General features: G+C 41.1%; 1 protein-coding gene across 1 annotated transcript; it reads left to right on the top strand.

Moving 5' to 3' along the window:
* The first annotated feature begins 1,456 nt into the window (after positions 1–1,456).
* Positions 1,457–7,404, top strand: pim1 (Pim-1 proto-oncogene, serine/threonine kinase). The gene is made up of 6 exons (XM_061974106.1): positions 1,457–1,834; positions 2,001–2,101; positions 2,235–2,285; positions 2,372–2,738; positions 5,194–5,370; positions 6,924–7,404. Exons 1-6 carry the CDS (start codon positions 1,762–1,764, stop codon positions 7,145–7,147), a joined length of 993 nt encoding a protein of 330 aa, XP_061830090.1. The 5' UTR covers positions 1,457–1,761; the 3' UTR covers positions 7,148–7,404.
* The last annotated feature ends 11,151 nt before the right edge of the window (positions 7,405–18,555 follow it).

Raw genomic sequence — 18,555 nt, 5'->3', positions numbered from 1 at the left:
AATATAAGTTGGTGTATTACCTGATTCTGATGACTTGCATTGACTGTAATCAGACAGTAGTGATGATAACGTCCACGTTTTCAAATGGAGGAGAAGAAAAGTTCCTCCTTTCTGTCTAATACCACATGAAAGTGGTGGGTTTTTGGCATCTTATTTGTCCAGCTTCCATATTCGTTTTTATACACTTTACAAGAAATATATTGGCGTCAAACTCCGTAGCTTGCTAGCTTGTTTGCGCTGGCTTTCGGAGACTCTTGTTTTGAAAGCGCAGGCGCGATGGAGCGGCACTTTTATTGTGAAGACAGGAACGTCCTCGTGCGGTTGAAATAAAAAAGTATCTTTTTTCCTTCACACTTTTGATTGATTGATTGGAACTTTTATTATTAGATTGCACAGTACAGTACACATTCCGTACAATTGACCACTAAATGGTAAGACCCGAATACGTTTTTCAACTTGTTTAAGTCAGGTCATGTGACCACCTGGCTCTGTTTGATTGGTCCAACGTCACCAGTGACTGCATCTGATTGGTGGAACGAAGTGGAACGTCACCAGTAAGGCAGGCACTTTGAAGGTCTGTCTGACAGACCGGAACAAACAAAGCGTGCATTAACAGATCGATAAAAATTAGTAGCGGGTAGCGAGCTGAATGTAGATAAAAGTAGCGGAGTAAAAGTAGCGTTCCTTCTCTATAAATATACTTAAGTAAAAGTATGTTGCATTAAAACTACTCTTAGAAGTACAATTTATCCCAAAAGTTACTCAAGTAGATGTAACGGAGTAAATGTAGCGCGTTACTACCCACCTCTGAATATAACAAGAGAAACTAGGCAGTAGTGACCATGTTATGAACATTTTTTTAAAAAAAGGAAGAAAAACGGTAATACTGTGGATTATATGAAATATGTGATGTGTATATTGCATTATTATTATTATTTAAAATGTTTTTGGTACCACTATACTTCAGTGGTGTAGTATTTTTGATCCAAAGTATGCATGCCACAAGTGTATCACTGCAGCTGTAATAAACGTGATCTACTGCTTTGTGTGGGTGTGGGTGTGTTTCTGTGTGTGTGTGTGTGTGTTCGTTAGTTTTCCCGCGTACTAGTGGTACATCGCCAGGGGGGGTCGGCGCTTGGCTTTGAATTCTCTAGTCTCCTCCCCCTAAATGTGAGTTCATAATGCCGAATTCAAAGTTCTCACTCGTCGTCCCCCCAACCCCTCCTCCCACGCGCACCATTTTTGGCGCGTTCCGATTCCCGCCACGTCTGTGTCTGGCCCGGGCTAGGTTATGGGGTTCACTCTATTTTCCACGGCCCCGTTGATTGACGTGCGTCAAGCGCGCTCCCATTGGCGGAGACGGCGGAAAGGGGGCGGAGCCGGGGCGGGACCGGTAACGCCCTCTTACTATGGTCTTATAAAGACTCTCCCCCCGCCCCCCAACCCGCCAGGGCTCTTGTTACCAAAGCCGGCGTCGGGCTTAGTGAGTGGAACACCTTCTGTTGATACCGTCGACTCGTACACATTTGTTTACAAAACAGGGACGACATTTTTTTTTATTTTTCCTGCCTCTTTTGGGATAAAAGCGCTGTTTTTTTTTTTTTTTTGGTTTTTTTTCCCCCCCTCGTCCCACTCAATCCGGATGAAAGGATCCTTACCGCGTTTTGCTTCCACGCCAACTGGATTATAACTCAACATTTTTTTTTTCGGAAAATATTTTTTTCCAAAATATATTAATTAATTAAAAAAAGAAAAAAAGGAATGCTGCTTTCCAAGCTGAACTCCCTGGCTCACATCTCCACCGACATGCCGGCGAAGCTCCAAGTTCATCCAGGTTAGAACGCCCTTCTTCTTCCCCTAATGGAGGCGCAGTAATGGCGGCCCTACTCAAGGGCGACCCCTCGCCTCAGCCACTTTACTCACACCGCGGTGTTTCCCCCTCCCTCCCGCCCCGCATTTGAACCCCGTTTTTAACCGTCAAATGTGTATTGTTTGTGCAGCGAAGGAACCGTTCGAGAAGCTCTACCAGGTTGGGGCGGTGCTGGGCAGCGGCGGCTTCGGCACCGTCTACTCCGGTACGAGGACGTCCGACGGAGCCCCGGTCAGTACTCAAAAAAAATACTCTTAATAGTGCCTCAAAAATGTCATTTTGTGTAATACTCTAAATAGTGCCTGAAAAATGTGATTTTGTTCGGTGTTTTGACGTGTTTTCCCCCCCTCTCTGCGCGGTTCAGGTGGCTGTCAAACACGTCGCCAAGGACCGGGTCTCCGAGTGGGGCGAATTGGTGCGTAGTAATGACGCATATTTTTATTTATATATATATATATATGTTTTTATTACTATTAACTCGTCGTCTATTCGCGTTTCCAGCCTAATGGCTGCAGGGTGCCGATGGAGATAGTGCTGTTGAAGAAGGTCGCCACCGGCTTCCGCGGCGTCATCAAGATGCTGGACTGGTTCGAGCGGGCCGAGAGCTTCATCATCGTCATGGAGAGGCCGGAGAACGTCAAGGACTTGTTCGACTTCATCACGGAGAAGGGCGCCCTGTCCGAGGAGCTGGCGCGCGGCTTCTTCCGCCAGGTGCTGGAGGCGGTGCGCCACTGCCACAACTGCGGCGTGGTGCACCGGGACATCAAGGACGAAAACATCCTCATCGACCTCCGGAGCGGGGAGATCAAGCTCATCGATTTCGGCTCCGGAGCCCCGCTGAAGGACACCATCTACACCGACTTTGATGGTGAGTCCTCCCCCTCCTCCGCCCTCCGCCCTTTAGATTTGTGCATTGCTGCATTTGTTTACATTTTTTTCCCCCCCAACGTCACGAATGATAACATTGAGCTTTAGCGCCCCCCTATGGCCGAATGCGGTAATTTTTACAACTCAAAGTTTGTAAACAAAGTCACATGGCTGCTCCCCCCGCCCACACAGGCCCTTCTTCCTCTCTCACACACACACACACACACACACAAGCCTTGTCACGCTCCCTGGCAGCTGATCCTCAGAGCATACTTGCCAACCCAACCGAATTTTCCGGTAGACTCCCGAAATTTAGCGCCTCTCCCAATTTTCAGCCTTTTCTCACGTCCCCTTTCCCACGATATAAGCAGCGTGCCTGCCCAATCACGTTATTCCATACGAGGCACGGTGCAGATCATACTTGCCGACCCTCCCGGGTTTTCCGGGAGACTCCCGAAATTCAGCGCCTCTCCCGAAAACCTCCCGGGACAAATTCTCTCCCGAAATTCAGGCGGACTCAGGTCCTCCACAATATAAAAAAAGCGTACCTGCCCAATGATGTTATAACTGTAGAATGATGGAGGGCGAGTTCTTGGTTTCTTATGTGGGTTTATTGTTAGGCAGTTTCATTAACGTCCTCCCAGCGCGGCAACAACACACAACAGCAGTCACTTTTTTGTATACCGTAAAGCAGTTCGTCTGTTATGTTGTGACACTCTTAAACAGGACAATACTGCCATCTAGTGCATTTGATGAAAGCACTTTTGTGCGTGCCACACAGCAATGCATCATCAGAGAGGGTGTTCAGCATGGTTCGAAAAATAGTGACAGAGAATAGAACAAGGATGGACAGTTCAACCCTTAACTCAACAATGAGTAGATGAGTGTTATGTGTGTGTATATGTGTAAATAAATGAACACTGAAATTCAAGTATTTATTTTATATATATATATATATATATATATATATATATATATGTCTTAATAAGGTTATCCAAAAAATAGTGCTCGATACCGTAGTAGAGCGCAATATATGTATGTGTGGGAAAAAAATCACAAGACTATTTCATCTCTACAGGCCTGTTTCATGGGCGAGTTCATCAGGAGATCTCCTGATGATTGAGGGAACCCCCCCTCATGAAACAGGCCTGTAGAGATGAAATAGTCTTGTGATTTTTTTCCCACACATACATATATATATATATATATATATATATATAATAAAATATATAATAAAATATATATAATAAAATAAATATATATATATATATATATATATATATCTAGAATGCACTGAACGTCAAGTATTTCTTATATATATATATATATATATATATATATATATATATATATGTATATATATGTGAAATACTTGACTTGGTGAATTCTAGCTGTAAATATACCCCTCCCCTTTTAGCCACGCCCCCGTCCCACCCCGACCACGCCCAACCCTTCTCGGCGTCCGTGTCGGCGCACACGTTGCCAAAGCCGACGCCGGTCAGGCTGCTGAGGGTGAAGTAGAGGGCGGCGATGTACGAGCCGCGCGCCGACGGGCCGCCGAACGCGTTGTTGACGTAGGGCGTCTCCGGGCGTTTGCCCAGCTCATGGAGCCATCCTCGGGGAAGAGACGGGAGGACAACAGGGTGACAAGAACTAAATCATCCAGACTAGGAATAAATTGTATTATTATGTTTATCTTACCTAAAAATAAATATATTTATTAATAAATAAAAAAATAACTAAATACATTTTTACTATATTTTGCTAAAAACATCAAAATTAATTGTATTTTTATTTGTATTTTTTCGTGACTCCTTATTACATCCAGCCATAGAATTATACATTAAAACAAACATATTTGAAATAATTGATTTTAAATTATCATAATAATTCATTTAAAATGACCATATTTAATTATTAAAATAATTTCTTGTTTATCAACAACTTTAGCATTTTATTTTTTACATTTTGAAACTCTCAGAAGCCAAGTTATGTTATATTCCTTAATATTTATTTATGCAAGTTTGAAGTATCAATTATCTAAACACAGTTTTGTTTGCATATTTTCAGGATGTATATATATATATATATATATATATATATGTATGAAATACTTGACTTTGTGAATTCTAGCTGTCAATATACTCCTCCCCTCTTAACCACGCCCCGCCCCACCCCCGACCACGCCCCCAACCCCCACCTCCCGAAATCGGAGGTCTCAAGGTTGGCAAGTATGATATATATATATATTTGAAATACTTGACTTGGTGAATTCTAGCTGTAAATATACTCCTCCCCTCTTAACCACGCCCCCGTCCCAAAACACGCCCCCCACCTCCCAAAATCGGAGGTCTCAAGGTTGGCAAGTATGCCTCAGAGCTATTAACCTGCTGCGCACTTTCAGAATCATTTTGACTGAATTATATTAATAATTGTTTTCTTTTTTTTTTTTAAAGGCACAAGAGTCTACAGCCCGCCCGAGTGGATCAAATACCACCGCTATCAGGGGCGCTCGGCTACGGTGTGGTCGCTGGGCGTGTTGCTGTACGACATGGTCTGCGGCGACATCCCATTCGAGCACGACGAGGAGATCGTCAGCGGGCAGGTCCTCTTCCGGAGGCGAATCTCCGCCGGTAAGACACAATCATCCATTAATAATCTCGACCTCCACTTTATTTATATATCACGTTTAAACAACAGAAATGTTTCCAAAGTGTATTAAAAACAATATTCAAATATTAACCTTCGCTCCACCAATGACTGAATAAAAACAAATAATTATAAAAACAATATAAAAATAAATATGATTAAAAACGATTTTAAAGGGTAAAGCCAATTAAAACAGTAAATAGAAATCAAAATGTATTAAAAAAACAACAGAGGACCACACAACTCACGTAGTGTTAAAAGCCAAAGAATAAAAGTGGGTTTTAAGACGAGACTTAAAACACTCCACTGTGGGAGCAGTTTGAACATGGAGGGGCAGAGTGTTCCAGAGAAGGCCCTGTCTCCCCTGGTTTTAAGTCTGGTCTTGGGCACTACGAGCTGGAGCTGGCTCTCGGACCTCAGAGCGCGTGCAGGAGTGTAAATTTGGATGAAGTCTGAGATATACTGAGGTGCCGGGGACAGGTACCGGTCCGTGACGCAGAGTAACATTAAATAATTCATAAACGACCAAATTTTCTCCGACTTAACTTTCACTTGTCAAACTCAACACACCAATAAGCTTGTTTACGGATGTAAAATACAACTCCTCATAGGAAGTTGCCATTTGTTTTATGTGTGACATGATACGATTGTAGCTGAGATAGGCTCCCGCGACCCCAAAAGGGAATAAGCGGTAGAAAATGGATGGATGGATGATACAATGCACATTAGTGAACATATAACATATACATGTGACAGATTGGCGGATCGGTGCGGCGTCTTCAGTAATGCGGACGCTGTATCGATCCGTTGTGGTGAAGAAGGAGCTGAGCCGGAAGGCAAAGCTCTCAATTTACCGGTCGATCTACGTTCCCATCCTCACCTATGGTCATGAGCTTTGGGTTATGACCGAAAGGACAAGATCACGGGTACAAGCGGCCGGAATGAGTTTCCTCCGCCGGGTGGCTGGGCTCTCCCTTAGAGATAGGGTGAGAAGCTCTGTCATCCGGGGGGAGCTCAAAGTAAAGCCGCTGCTCCTCCACATCGAGAGGAGCCAGATGAGGTGGTTCGGGCATCTGGTCAGGATGCCACCCGATCGCCTCCCTCGGGAGGTGTTTAGGGCACGTCCGACCGGTAGGAGGCCACGGGGAAGACCCAGGACACGTTGGGAAGACTATGTCTCCCGGCTGGCCTGGGAACGCCTCGGGATCCGCCGGGAAGAGCTGGACGAAGTGGCTGGGGAGAGGGAAGTCTGGGCTTCCCTGCTTAGGCTGCTGCCCCCGCGACCCGACCTCGGATAAGCGGAAGAAGATGGATGGATGGATGGATAGATTGTAGCCAAAGGCTGATTTCCATCTGCAGTCCCCAGCAGTTGTATTTCCCATGCACCTATTTCTGCTGTATTTATCTGACACAAGTGGAAAGCCCTGAAAATAATGCCTACATTAAACCGGTCCGTGATGCAAAAAAGGGTCTGGGACCCCTGATGTAGACGACCTAATAAATACATGACGTTAATCGCCCCGTGTCTTTCCCGCAGAGTGCCAGCAGCTGATCAAGTGGTGCCTGTCTCTGCGCTCGGCCGACCGGCCTTCCTTCGAGGACATCAACAACCACCCGTGGATGCAGAGCACGTCCGCCTCCACGCTGCTGCTGCCGCCTCCGGCGGCGCCGCAGACGGACAAGTCGATCACAGAGATCAAGCTACACAGCATCAGCCACGAGCCCTCGGCGTTCGCGCCCGCCGCCGTGGCCGTGGCGTGATGATGATGGCGAGCTCGGACTTGAAAAGACGATATTTATCAAGGGGCGGGAGGAAAAAGCCCCATCCTCAAAACAAACAAAAAAAACACATCCTCGTGCCTCGTTTTGATTTCACATCATTGTCAGACCACCACTGGACTCTGCTCGGTACAGCAGCAGAACGTGTGCTCGTTGCACGGACAGCCCAGTTATGTACCTTGTTTGGGCTGCAGATTCCTTCTTCAAAAGTGCCTTCTGTGAGATTGTTAGTTAGGGGACGGGGAGGGGGCCGGGGGGGTGTTTTTTTTGTTTTTCTTACCTGGAAATACTTGAATTTATGAATGCAAAACGTTTTCAGTTCTTACTAGGCTCAAGGCTTTATCTCTTTTGTTTTTTTTTCCACTCATGGGCCTAGATCAGTGAAGCCTATGCCATTACATTACAACCACTACCACTACTACTACTCCAATGTCATTTTAGCAACCAGACCAACCTCGCAGCTCTGGCAGCATCCTGTGCAAACAACAAAAAAAAACACTGGACTTACCTCTTCTTCACTACCACAACATCTGCCTTTCTTCTATTACTAGCAAACACCACTTCTTTTCTTTTCTTTCTTTCTTTCTTTCCTGCGTCACATCTTAACGCCCAAATGCACACCGCAATGCAAAACCCCAGCATACCCTGAATGCACCATCCTCTGCTCTCCTTGTCAAAAATGTTCAAACAGTGCCTCACACAGGTCTTAAAAAAATGTCAGTGTAAGAATTGTATAATAAGGTATTTATTTTTGCTGTGACTCACGATGAGCTTTTTTTTTTCTTATTTATTATATTTATGAGAAGAATTTCGGCTGTTCGTATATATCATTCCGCAGTCACTGAAGGGCCCACCGTTGTTTAAAAAAATACAAAAAAGGCAAGAATATTTCTTTGACCATATTTATTATGGCTTGAATTTTTTTTATGTATATATATATATATATATATATATATATATATATATATATATATATATATATATATATATATATAAAAAGGAGCAGATGTGAGTGTGTGTATGTTTGTGTATGTTCTGTAAATAACTGTAAATAAGTTCCCAAAGCACTTCCATGTTAGTGTATCCAAACACTGAACGTCTACTGATGTATAACTGTTAGCTGCTGTGTGTGTGTGTGTGTGTGTGTGTTTGTGTGTGTGTGCGTGAATGAGAGGAAACGGATAAATGTCAATTGGATGCATGGCTGCAGCTTGGATTGTTGTTTTTTTTGTTCAGGTTAGAATTGTAAGTTAAGTTAGAAATTATTTTTTTATACAAGTCCAATAAATATTTTTGTAACAATGACAATGGAATGTTGTGTATTATTCCAAACATGCCCATATATTCAGAAAGTTGGTCAAAGTACAATGTATCCATCAGGGAAATAAAGATACACAAATGTAAATATAATGTCTTTAATCTGGATATGTAGGTACAGTAATATGATTATACCCATCCAGTCAGAAGATTGGTGAAGTACAAACTCTTCATTATGGATAGTCGTTGGAGCAATAAACAGGGGCGCCGCTAGGGATTTTGGGCCCCATGAAAAGAATCTTTACAGTGTCATTATTTTTTCTGTATTATAATTTCATCATCATTAGGGGCCTATCTGGGCCCCCCTCCATCATGGGCCCCTAGAATCCGTCTCCTTTACCCCCCCCTTTTCGGCGCCCCTGGCAATAAATATACCCAGCTTGACAAAGTTAAAGTATAATGTATTCATTGTAGGTAGATATACCCATCTAGTCAGAAAGTCGATAAACTATAAATGTTTTCAATATGGATATAGAGCAGACCTGGGGCAAACTAAGGCCCGGGGGCCACATGCGGCCCGTTAAGCTTTTCAATCTGGCCCGCCGGACTTTCCCAAATAATTTTTTTAGATCTTTAGGATGGAAAGTGTAGCTGCCGTTATAATGTGCAGTGATGCTTTCTAATGACCGTAAGTCTTGAACTATACAAAGTATTTCAATGGTTGGAATCTGCGCTTTTGCATGATATACCAGTTACTATGGTAATCTAATTAGTTACTATGGTAATGTACGTCACAGCAGCTCGGACGAGGCACCAAGCAGTGTGGGCGGGAAGCGTTTCCACCAGGGGCGTCACTAGCTTTTAAGGACAGGGGGGGCTTTGCCCCCAGGAGATGCACAGGATGCGAGCGAATGTTACGCACGAGCACAAAACTTCACAAACGGCTAACAAAGACTTAGAAATTATTCATTGTTATTATTATTATTTAAAAAAAATGCACGGGACGAAATGAAATGCTCCCCGGGACGATGGCTTTTAACCATATATTTTCTTTTTCTTTTTATGTATTTATTCATTTTACATTTTATATTAAATGTCTTGGTTTTTCCTCCCTCTGAAAATCCTATTAAATGTTTAACAAGCCATCCTATAATGATAAAACAAATATATTTAATGATGTTTTTTTCATTATTTTAACAATAGGCTTATGTATATTACTTTATATAAATTCTACAAGAAACACAAAGCTTAAAAAATAAAATGATTTACAATTGCACACACAGGGTTTTGTGCAGCTTCACTCATTGTAAAGGAAGATAATGTGCTTCGTAACACCTGCAGGACCGCAAGCAAGGTCGCAGAGAAAATGCGGGCTGGAATTTGAGTGATGTGGGCATTTTCTATATGAACAAGTGGAATGGATTGGATACCGACGCACCAAAGGGGCTCTCTACCTTACGCTACGAAGTGAGGGGAAACTGAGTGAATAATAACAGGTTATATGATTATTTATTTAAACTCATATTTGGGCCACTTTATAATGAATATGTCGGCATTTATTTGTAAAAAAAAAAAAAAAAAAAAAACACAAAATTATTTAGGGGGGCTTAAGAATATTTTACAACAACGCCAATGGTTTCCACAGACGCGGAAGGAGATTTTCACAACAAACTTCTAAAGCTTAGTGATATATCAGATATATCAAATTGTAGGTGGGTTTATTTTGTACCCTTCGCGTTCATATTTCACTGTTTGTTCCATTTTTGTTGCGTTTCAGTTGATTGTAAAATATGCCGATCGAAAAAGGGTGTGACATTCATATTTTGTCAATATTCAGTGTTTTATCCTTCATAGAAAAATGTAAAATTCCATTAAGTTTTTTTAAGGCGGTCTGTCATAATGTTTTTAGCATTCAGTCAGACATTATTGTGAGGTTTTGTATTAGTGTTCCTAACAATAGACACATTTTTTTCTCTAAATGTGGCCCCCGAGTCCAAATAATTGCCCGGGCCTGATATAGATGTACAGTAATGTAATTAGACCCATCTAGTCACATGTTGGTGAAGTAAAATGTCTTGATTATGGATAGTAGTTGGTACGATAAATATACCCATCTAGTCAGAAAGCTGCTGAAAAGAAATGAAAGAATTCCAAGAAGCTTAAAAAACGTGTCTCCTCAGTTCCCAAACGTTTACTGAGTGTTGTTAAAAGGAAAGGCCATGTAACACAGTGGTGAACATGCCCTTTCCCAACTACTTTGGCACGTGTTGCAGCCATGAAATTCTAAGTTAATTATTATTTGTAAAAAAAAAATAAATAAAGTTTATGAGTTTGAACATCAAATATGTTGTCTTTGTAGTGCATTCAATTGAATATGGGTTGAAAAGGATTTGCAAATCATTGTATTCCGTTTATATTTACATCTAACACAATTTCCCAACTCATATGGAAACGGGGTTTGTACAATGACTTCATTATGAATCATGTAGACGGGTAGACATGTACAGCAGATGAATATATTCACCTAATAAAACTGCAAATTCATGTTTATATTGTGTAAATAACAGTGATTATTGGGTATCCCATTACAAAAACGTTTTATTTATTATTATTATTATTATTATTTATTTTTATTTATTTTATATTGATTTAAATACATTTAAACTTTGAATATTTATCTTTGTTAAATATTTGTTAATGATTAACTAAAATAAGTATTTGGTCATACACTGGTTGATAAGTAAATAAGGACATAAGAAAAGAACAGCTCGCTTGCCAAATAGTGAGCCTCCATGTATAGCAGTGTTTTTCAACCTTTTTTGAGGCAAGGCACATTTTTTTCATCAAAAAATCCAGAGGCACACCACCAGCAGAAAACGTTAAAAAAAAATGAAACCCCACCAGTTCGCTGTGCCTTATTTTGAGTTTGCGGGCCCTTCCTGTTTTGTTGGTGTTTTCCTGTAGCAGTTTTATGTCTTCCTTTGAGCGCTATTCCGCGCACCTGCTTTGTGTTGTGCAAGCAAGGCTATTTACGTTGTTGCTATCCTTCTCTGTGTGGACATTGTTGATTGTCATGTCATGTACGGATGTACTTTGTGGACGCCGTAAGTTTTTGCTGTCGTCCAGCATTCTGTTTCTGTTGATTGGTTACACGCAGAGCGGTAATAGCCAATCAGCAGTGCGTATTCAGAGCGCATGGAGTCAATGCTCCGGCGTCGGGATGACCAGATAGGTGTTTAGCAGGTAATCATCAGGCTGCGGACTCTCCCCAAATGATAATAAACACCTCCCAGTCAACTACTAGTAACATCACTATGAGCCCGTTGACGTTCTAGCTCGCAGTCCTGGCTTGAGGTGAAGGCTAATTAGCTTTTAGCGTAACGTTAGCTCATTTTGCAGTGTGTGTGTGTGTGTGTGTTATGGACAGCAAAGCCCTGTCTGTCTGTTATTTCACTTGACCTTTTTCTGTGTTGATTGAGCTGTTTTGAAGCAGCAAAAAAGGACATTATGTTAAATGAAGAGTTTCTGTCTCTGATAGTTGATATAATAATGTAACTGCATCATTAAGCCTGTCAGAGTTTGTTGGTGACGAACCCCAAGATGCAGAGATGGCAGGCTTTGTCCAGGAAAACATGATTTAATTTAACACTATGGCAAAAAACAAAAGGGTACAAACAAAAGGCGCGCACAAGGCGAAGAACAAACTTGGCTATGAACTAAAATAGCACAAAGGCTAACTGTCGACAAGAAAGAAAAACACTTACTGTGACACGAAGGAACTATGACATGAGCAGAGTGAACAAAATACGACAAGTATTATGACAGGTAGTAGTGACAATAATCCAGCACTGACTGGAGAGGAAGGCGGGTTCAAATAGCAGCTGGCTGATTGACACCAGGTGTGGCCAGGTGCCAATCAGCCACAGCTGAGGGGACAAAGCACTCAGGGAGATAATCAGGAAATAACCAAAATAAGAGCGCTGACAGGAAACAAAGACAGGAAAAACCAAAACCTAACTGAACTGTCAGTGACAAACCTGACAAAGCCTACATGAACAGGGATGAAGTCTCTCCTATTGCTATTGTACCATTTTTTTCCAGCTATAGTCATACTTGCCAACCCTCCCGAATTTTCCGGGAGACTCCCGAAATTCAGCGCATCACCCGAAAACCTCCCGGGACAAATGTTCTCCCGAAAATCTCCCGATTTTCAGCCGGAGCTGGAGGCCACGCCCCCTCCAGCTCCATGCGGACCTGAATGAGGACAGCCTTTTTTCACAACGGGAGGACAACAGGGTGACAAGAACTAAATCAATCATCCAGACTAGAGATAAATTGTATTATTATGTTTATCTTACCTAAAAATAAATATATTTATTAATTAAAAAAAAAAAAAAAACTAAATAAATTTTTACTATAATTTGCTGAAAACATCAAAATTAATTGTATTTTTATTTGTATTTTTTTCTGACTTCTTATTACATCCAGCCATAGAATTATACATTAAAATGAACATATTTGAAATAATTAATTTTAAATGATCATAGTAATTAATTTAAAATGACCATATTTAATTATTAAAATAATCGCTTGTTTATCGACAACTTTAGCATTTTATTCATTACATTCTGAAGCTCTCAGAAGCCAAGTTATGTTATATTCATGTTATATTTATGCAAGTTTGAAGTATCAATTATCTAAACACAGTTTTGTTTGCATATTTTCAGGATGTAGATAATATATATATATATATATATATATATATATATATGTATCAAATACTTGACTTGGTGAATTCTAGCTGTCAATATACTCCTACCCTTTAAACCACGCCCCCAACCACACCTCGCCCCACCCCCGACCACGCCCCCCACCCCCCACCACCCGAAATCGGAGGTCTCAAGGTTGGCAAGTATGGCTATAGTTACATTAATCATTAGTAATGGAGCAGCCTAGTTTTGAATGGCAGGGTCCCTGCTATCACATGTTGATATAAATATAACATTTCCATAATAAAAATCAACTACAGGCTTCCCAAATGCTGTAATAAATCAAGCATGATGAGTTGACTTGAAACTGTTTAATGTTGCATTTTTTATATGTAGAAGAAAAGTTTTGTCATTTTATTTAATCTGAGCAACAACTTGAGGCAGTTTAATGTTGATTAACGTGGGCAGAATTATTATAGTGTTCCCAATGTTAAAAGGATAAAGCCATTGTTTACAAATTTGGTAAATAAATAACCAAAAAATTTACATTTTGTTGTTTTCTTACTGTACCGAAAATGAACCGAACCGTGACCTCTAAACCGAGGTACGTACCGAACCGAAATGTTTGTGTACCGTTACACCCCTGCCTAATGCAGTATTTGTGCACAGCATATTTGAACAGAATACCATGCAGTGTTTTGGCACTGTGGCGTTATTGTGTACCGGCTTTAATCACCACATTGCGGTGTGAAGTAATCAGTGGAATGGCGGCTGTCAGTCCTCGTGGGTTTAATCCCACTAACAAGGTCCACACGCTTTACTGGCTTAATCTCACACATCCTAGGTGGCGATGGTGACCACTGAGCAATGGAGTCGCTCACCTGCATAGTCGAGGCGCTGCACACATTTAATAAGACACCATGCTCCCAATGGGACCCGTCCAAACAGACTCCCTGCAGAGAGAGACAGCAAAGATTTACACAACAGCAAATTACATGGAGGCTGGCAGCACCGCTGCTCTCTTACTGTACTGAAATTGTGTGCTGCAAGGGAGGATGAAAAAGTACAACATCATTCCCATGGTAAAACAAAACGACATTGTTTTTTTTTGACATTCATTTGAAATGTACTGCATTCTATAGAGGTAAGTAGCGTTGTCGCGCAGCAAGAAGTCTTTGTTCACCATAATGTATTCACTAATGTGATCTGTGCATACTAGAGATGCGCGGATAGGCAATTATTTCATCCGCAACCGCATCACAAAAGTCGTCAACCATCCGCCATCCACCCGAACCAACATTTTATCAAAACCACACCCGCCCGTTGTTATATATCTAATATAGACGATGCAAGGCATTAGTGAGGTTATAAAGATTTTGCCTGTTAAAGAAAGGAGACTGATTCAATTTAGCAGAGACATTCAATGCATGCCACGCATTAATATATCTTGGCCACGCATTAGTGGCTAAGAGATATTAATGCGTGATAATATTATTTATCCATCCATCCATCCATCCATCTTCTTCCGCTTATCTGAGGTCAGGTCGCGGGGGCAGCAGCTTAAGCAGGGAAGCCCAGACTTCCCTCTCCCCAGCCACTTCGTCCAGCTCCTCCCGGGGGATCCCGAGGCGTTCCCAGGCCAGCCGGGAGAGATAGTCTTCCCAGCGTGTCCTGGGTCTTCCCCGTGGCCTCCTACCGGTCGGACGTGCCCGAAACACCTTCCTAGGGAGGCGTTCGGGTGGCATCCTGACCAGATGCCCGAACCACCTGATCTGGCTCCTCTCGATGTGGAGGAGCAGCGGCTTTACTTTGAGCTCCCCCCGAATGACTGAACTTCTCACCCTATCTCTAAGGGAGCGCCCCGACACTCGGCGGAGGAAACTCATTTGGGCCGCTTGTACCCGTGATCTTGTCCTTTCGGTCATGACCCAAAGCACATGACCATAGGTGAGGATGGGAACGTAGATCGACCGGTAAATCGAGAGCTTTGCCTTCCGGCTCAGCTCCTTCTTCACCACAACGGATCGATACAGCGTCCGCATTACTGAAGACGCCGCACCGATCCGCCTGTCGATCTCACGATCCACTCTTCCCCCACTCGTGAACAAGACTCTCTGGTAGTTGGTCTACCAGAGAGCCTAATGACCATAGACATCTTATAAGTAGACGCAGCATTGGCTGCTGTGACGCGAGAAATTCGGCCGCCATCTTGAAGTGGTGATGAGTAGCCTAGACCATACTTGCCAACCCTCCCGGATTTTCCGGGAGACTCCCGAAATTCAGCGCCTCTCCCAAAAACCTCCCGGGACAAATTTTCTCCCGAAAATCTCCCGAAATTCAGGCGGACTCAGGTCCATGCGGACCTGAGTCCGCTAACCCACAACATAAATAGCGTACCTGCCCAATCACGTTATAACTGCAGAAGGATGGAGGGCGAGTTCTTGGTTTCTTATGTGGGTTTATTGTTAGGCAGCTTCATTAACGTCCTCCCAGCGCGGTAACAACACACAACAACAGCAGTCATGTTTTTTTCTACCGTAAAGCAGTTCGTCTGCCGTAAACAGCAATGTTGTGACTCTCTTAAACAGGACAATACTGTCATCTAGTGTATTTGATGAAAGCACTTTTGTGCGTGCCACACATCAATGCATCATCAGAGAGGGTGTTCAGCATGGTTCGAAAAATAGTGACAGAGAATAGAACAAGGATGGACAATTCAACCCTTAACTCAACAATGAGTAGATGAGTGTTATGTGTGTGTATATGTGTAAATAAATGAACACTGAAATTCAAGTATTTATTTTATATATATATATATATATATATATATATATATAATAAAATAAATATATATGTACAGCTAGAATTCACTGAAAGTCAAGTATTTCTTATATATATATATATATATATATATATATATATATATATATATATATATATATATATATATATATATATATATATATATATATATATATACATATATATATATATATATATATTTATATGTATATATATATGTATATATATATATATATATATGAAATACTTGATTTAGTATTTCGTCAAGTATTTCTTATACATATATATATACAGTATATGAAATACTTGACTTGGTGAATTCTAGCTGTAAATATACTCCTCCACTCTTAACCACGTTCCCAACCACGCCCGCCGCGCCCCCGCCCCCCACCTCCCGAAATCGGAGGTCTCAAGGTTGGCAAGTATGGCCTAGACTGACAGTTGACAGGTAGAAAACAAAGATGGTGTTCAGCGTTTTCCTGCTCAAATGAGCGGACTGTTGAAAATAGGAAGATTTAACATTAACGTACTATTGGTTGTATTTGGTGAAAATAATATTACCACAGAGTTGAGAAGGAGCAAAGATCTTTGATTGTTCATTGTTGGGTAAGACAGAATTTGGTTTTATTCTGAATCCAGTGCAACAGATTGGTGGTTTTAGCTGATATAAAGACTTTCAGGTGTTTATATATGTTTAAAGTATTTGCCAGACGCTTTTATCCAAAGCGACATACATAAAAAATACATATAAACAATCACTGTAAACATGATCATTTAAGGGAAGAATGTAATAGAAAATATCAATACAAAGTGTCAAGACAGAATAAACTCTGTGCTGCTGCAGCAACAGAGATACAGTCTATAGGTCCCTAAGATATATAGATATATAATGTATTCATACATTGTTTATGTATGATATACGCATGTATATATAACCTAATCCTATTGTTTCTTTAACTTAAAAATACCTGACCGTTTTTTTCCCCTTTCTCTGGGATTATATTCCCAGTTTTGATCTTGGACGTCTGGTCATTTACAGCATATAAGAATATTCTATTACTGTTAAGCAAACTATGAATAATAAAACACTCCAAAACATGGGTCCTTTATCATAGCTACACGTATGCCAAAAAAACCCGTGTGAAAATCAGTGGTATTCAGTGAAGTAAGATGAATTAGATACAGAGGTGGGTAGAGTAGCCAGGAATTGTACTCAAGTAAGAGTACTGTTACTTTAGAGATTTATTACTCAAGTAAAAGTAAGGAGTAGTCACCCAAATATTTACTTGAGTAAAAGTAAAAAGTATGTTGTGAAAAAACTACTCAAGTACTGAGTAACTGATGAGTAACATACACACACATATCATATATATATATATATATATACACACACATATATATATATACATACATTGATATATACAGTATATAATTTATATTTATTTATTTTGCCGTTTTTGTTTACATGTTAAAGGTGTTTTAATGAATATACATGCATGTTTAACACATATAGATTCCTTTCTTTCATGAAGACAAGAATATAAGTTGGTGTATTACCTGATTCTGATGACTTGCATTGATTGTAATCAGACAGTAGTGATGATAACGTCCACGTTTTCAAATGGAGAAGAAAAAAAGTTCCTCCTTTCTGTGTAATACCACATGAAAGTGGTTGGTTTTTGGTATCTTATTTGTCCAGCTTCCATATTCGTTTTTATACAATTTACAAGAAATACATTGGTGGCAAACTCCGTAGCTTGCTAGCTTGTTTGCGCTGGCTTTCGGAGACTCTTATTTTGAAAGCGCAGGCGCGATGGAGCGGCACTTTTATTGTGAAGACAGGAACTGTGCAGTCAGTCTTTAGGCTTTTGACGGGATGTACGGTTGAAATAAAAAAATGATCTTTTTTCCTTCACACTTTTGATTGATTGATTGGAACTTTTATTAGTAGATTGCACAGTACAGTACATATTCCGTACAATTGACCACTAAATGGTAACACCCCAATACGTTTTTCAACCTGTTTAAGTCAGGTCATGTGACCGCCTGGCTCTGTTTGATTGGTCCAACGTCACCAGTGACTTCATCTGATTGGTGGAACGGAGTGAACGTCACCAGTGACTGTATTTGTTGAAACGCAGGCACTATGGAGGTCTGTCTGACAGACCAAAACAAACAAAGCGTGCATTAACAGATCGATAAAAATTAGTAGCGAGTAGCGAGCTGAATGTAGATAAAAGTAGCGGAGTAAAAGTAGCGTTTCTTCTCTATAAATATACTCAAGTAAAAGTAAAAGTATGTTGCATTAAAACTACTCTTAGAAGTACAATTTATCCCAAAAGTTACTCAAGTAGATGTAACGGAGTAAATGTAGCGCGTTACTACCCACCTCTGATTAAATACGCTGACAGTTCATTGCTCCTGCCAAATGAATTGCACTGAGTGGAGCGGATCACCACTCCAAGATGGCGGCCCTATGTCTCGTCAGCGCCAGTAGGCAGTAGTGCTCCATGCTGCGTCTACTTATAAGATGTCTATGGTAATGACCACAAAAGCGTTCAAGGTTGACGCAAAACAACAACAAATGCCTTAAAAACATTGCAGCAATAGGTCTGGGTCCGC

This window comes from Nerophis lumbriciformis, linkage group LG01 (genome assembly GCF_033978685.3).
Source record: "Nerophis lumbriciformis linkage group LG01, RoL_Nlum_v2.1, whole genome shotgun sequence".
NCBI lineage: Eukaryota > Metazoa > Chordata > Actinopteri > Syngnathiformes > Syngnathidae > Nerophis > Nerophis lumbriciformis.
This window is presented reverse-complemented; position numbering and strand designations above follow the sequence as displayed.

Bases quoted from the DNA above. Each gene is read 5' to 3' on its own strand.
- pim1 (XM_061974106.1), top strand. From the start codon at position 1,762: ATGCTGCTTTCCAAGCTGAACTCCCTGGCTCACATCTCCACCGACATG. The intron at 2,102-2,234 runs GTCAGTACTCAA...TGCGCGGTTCAG, and splicing joins GGACGTCCGACGGAGCCCCG to GTGGCTGTCAAACACGTCGC. The intron at 5,371-6,923 runs GTAAGACACAAT...TCTTTCCCGCAG, and splicing joins CCGGAGGCGAATCTCCGCCG to AGTGCCAGCAGCTGATCAAG.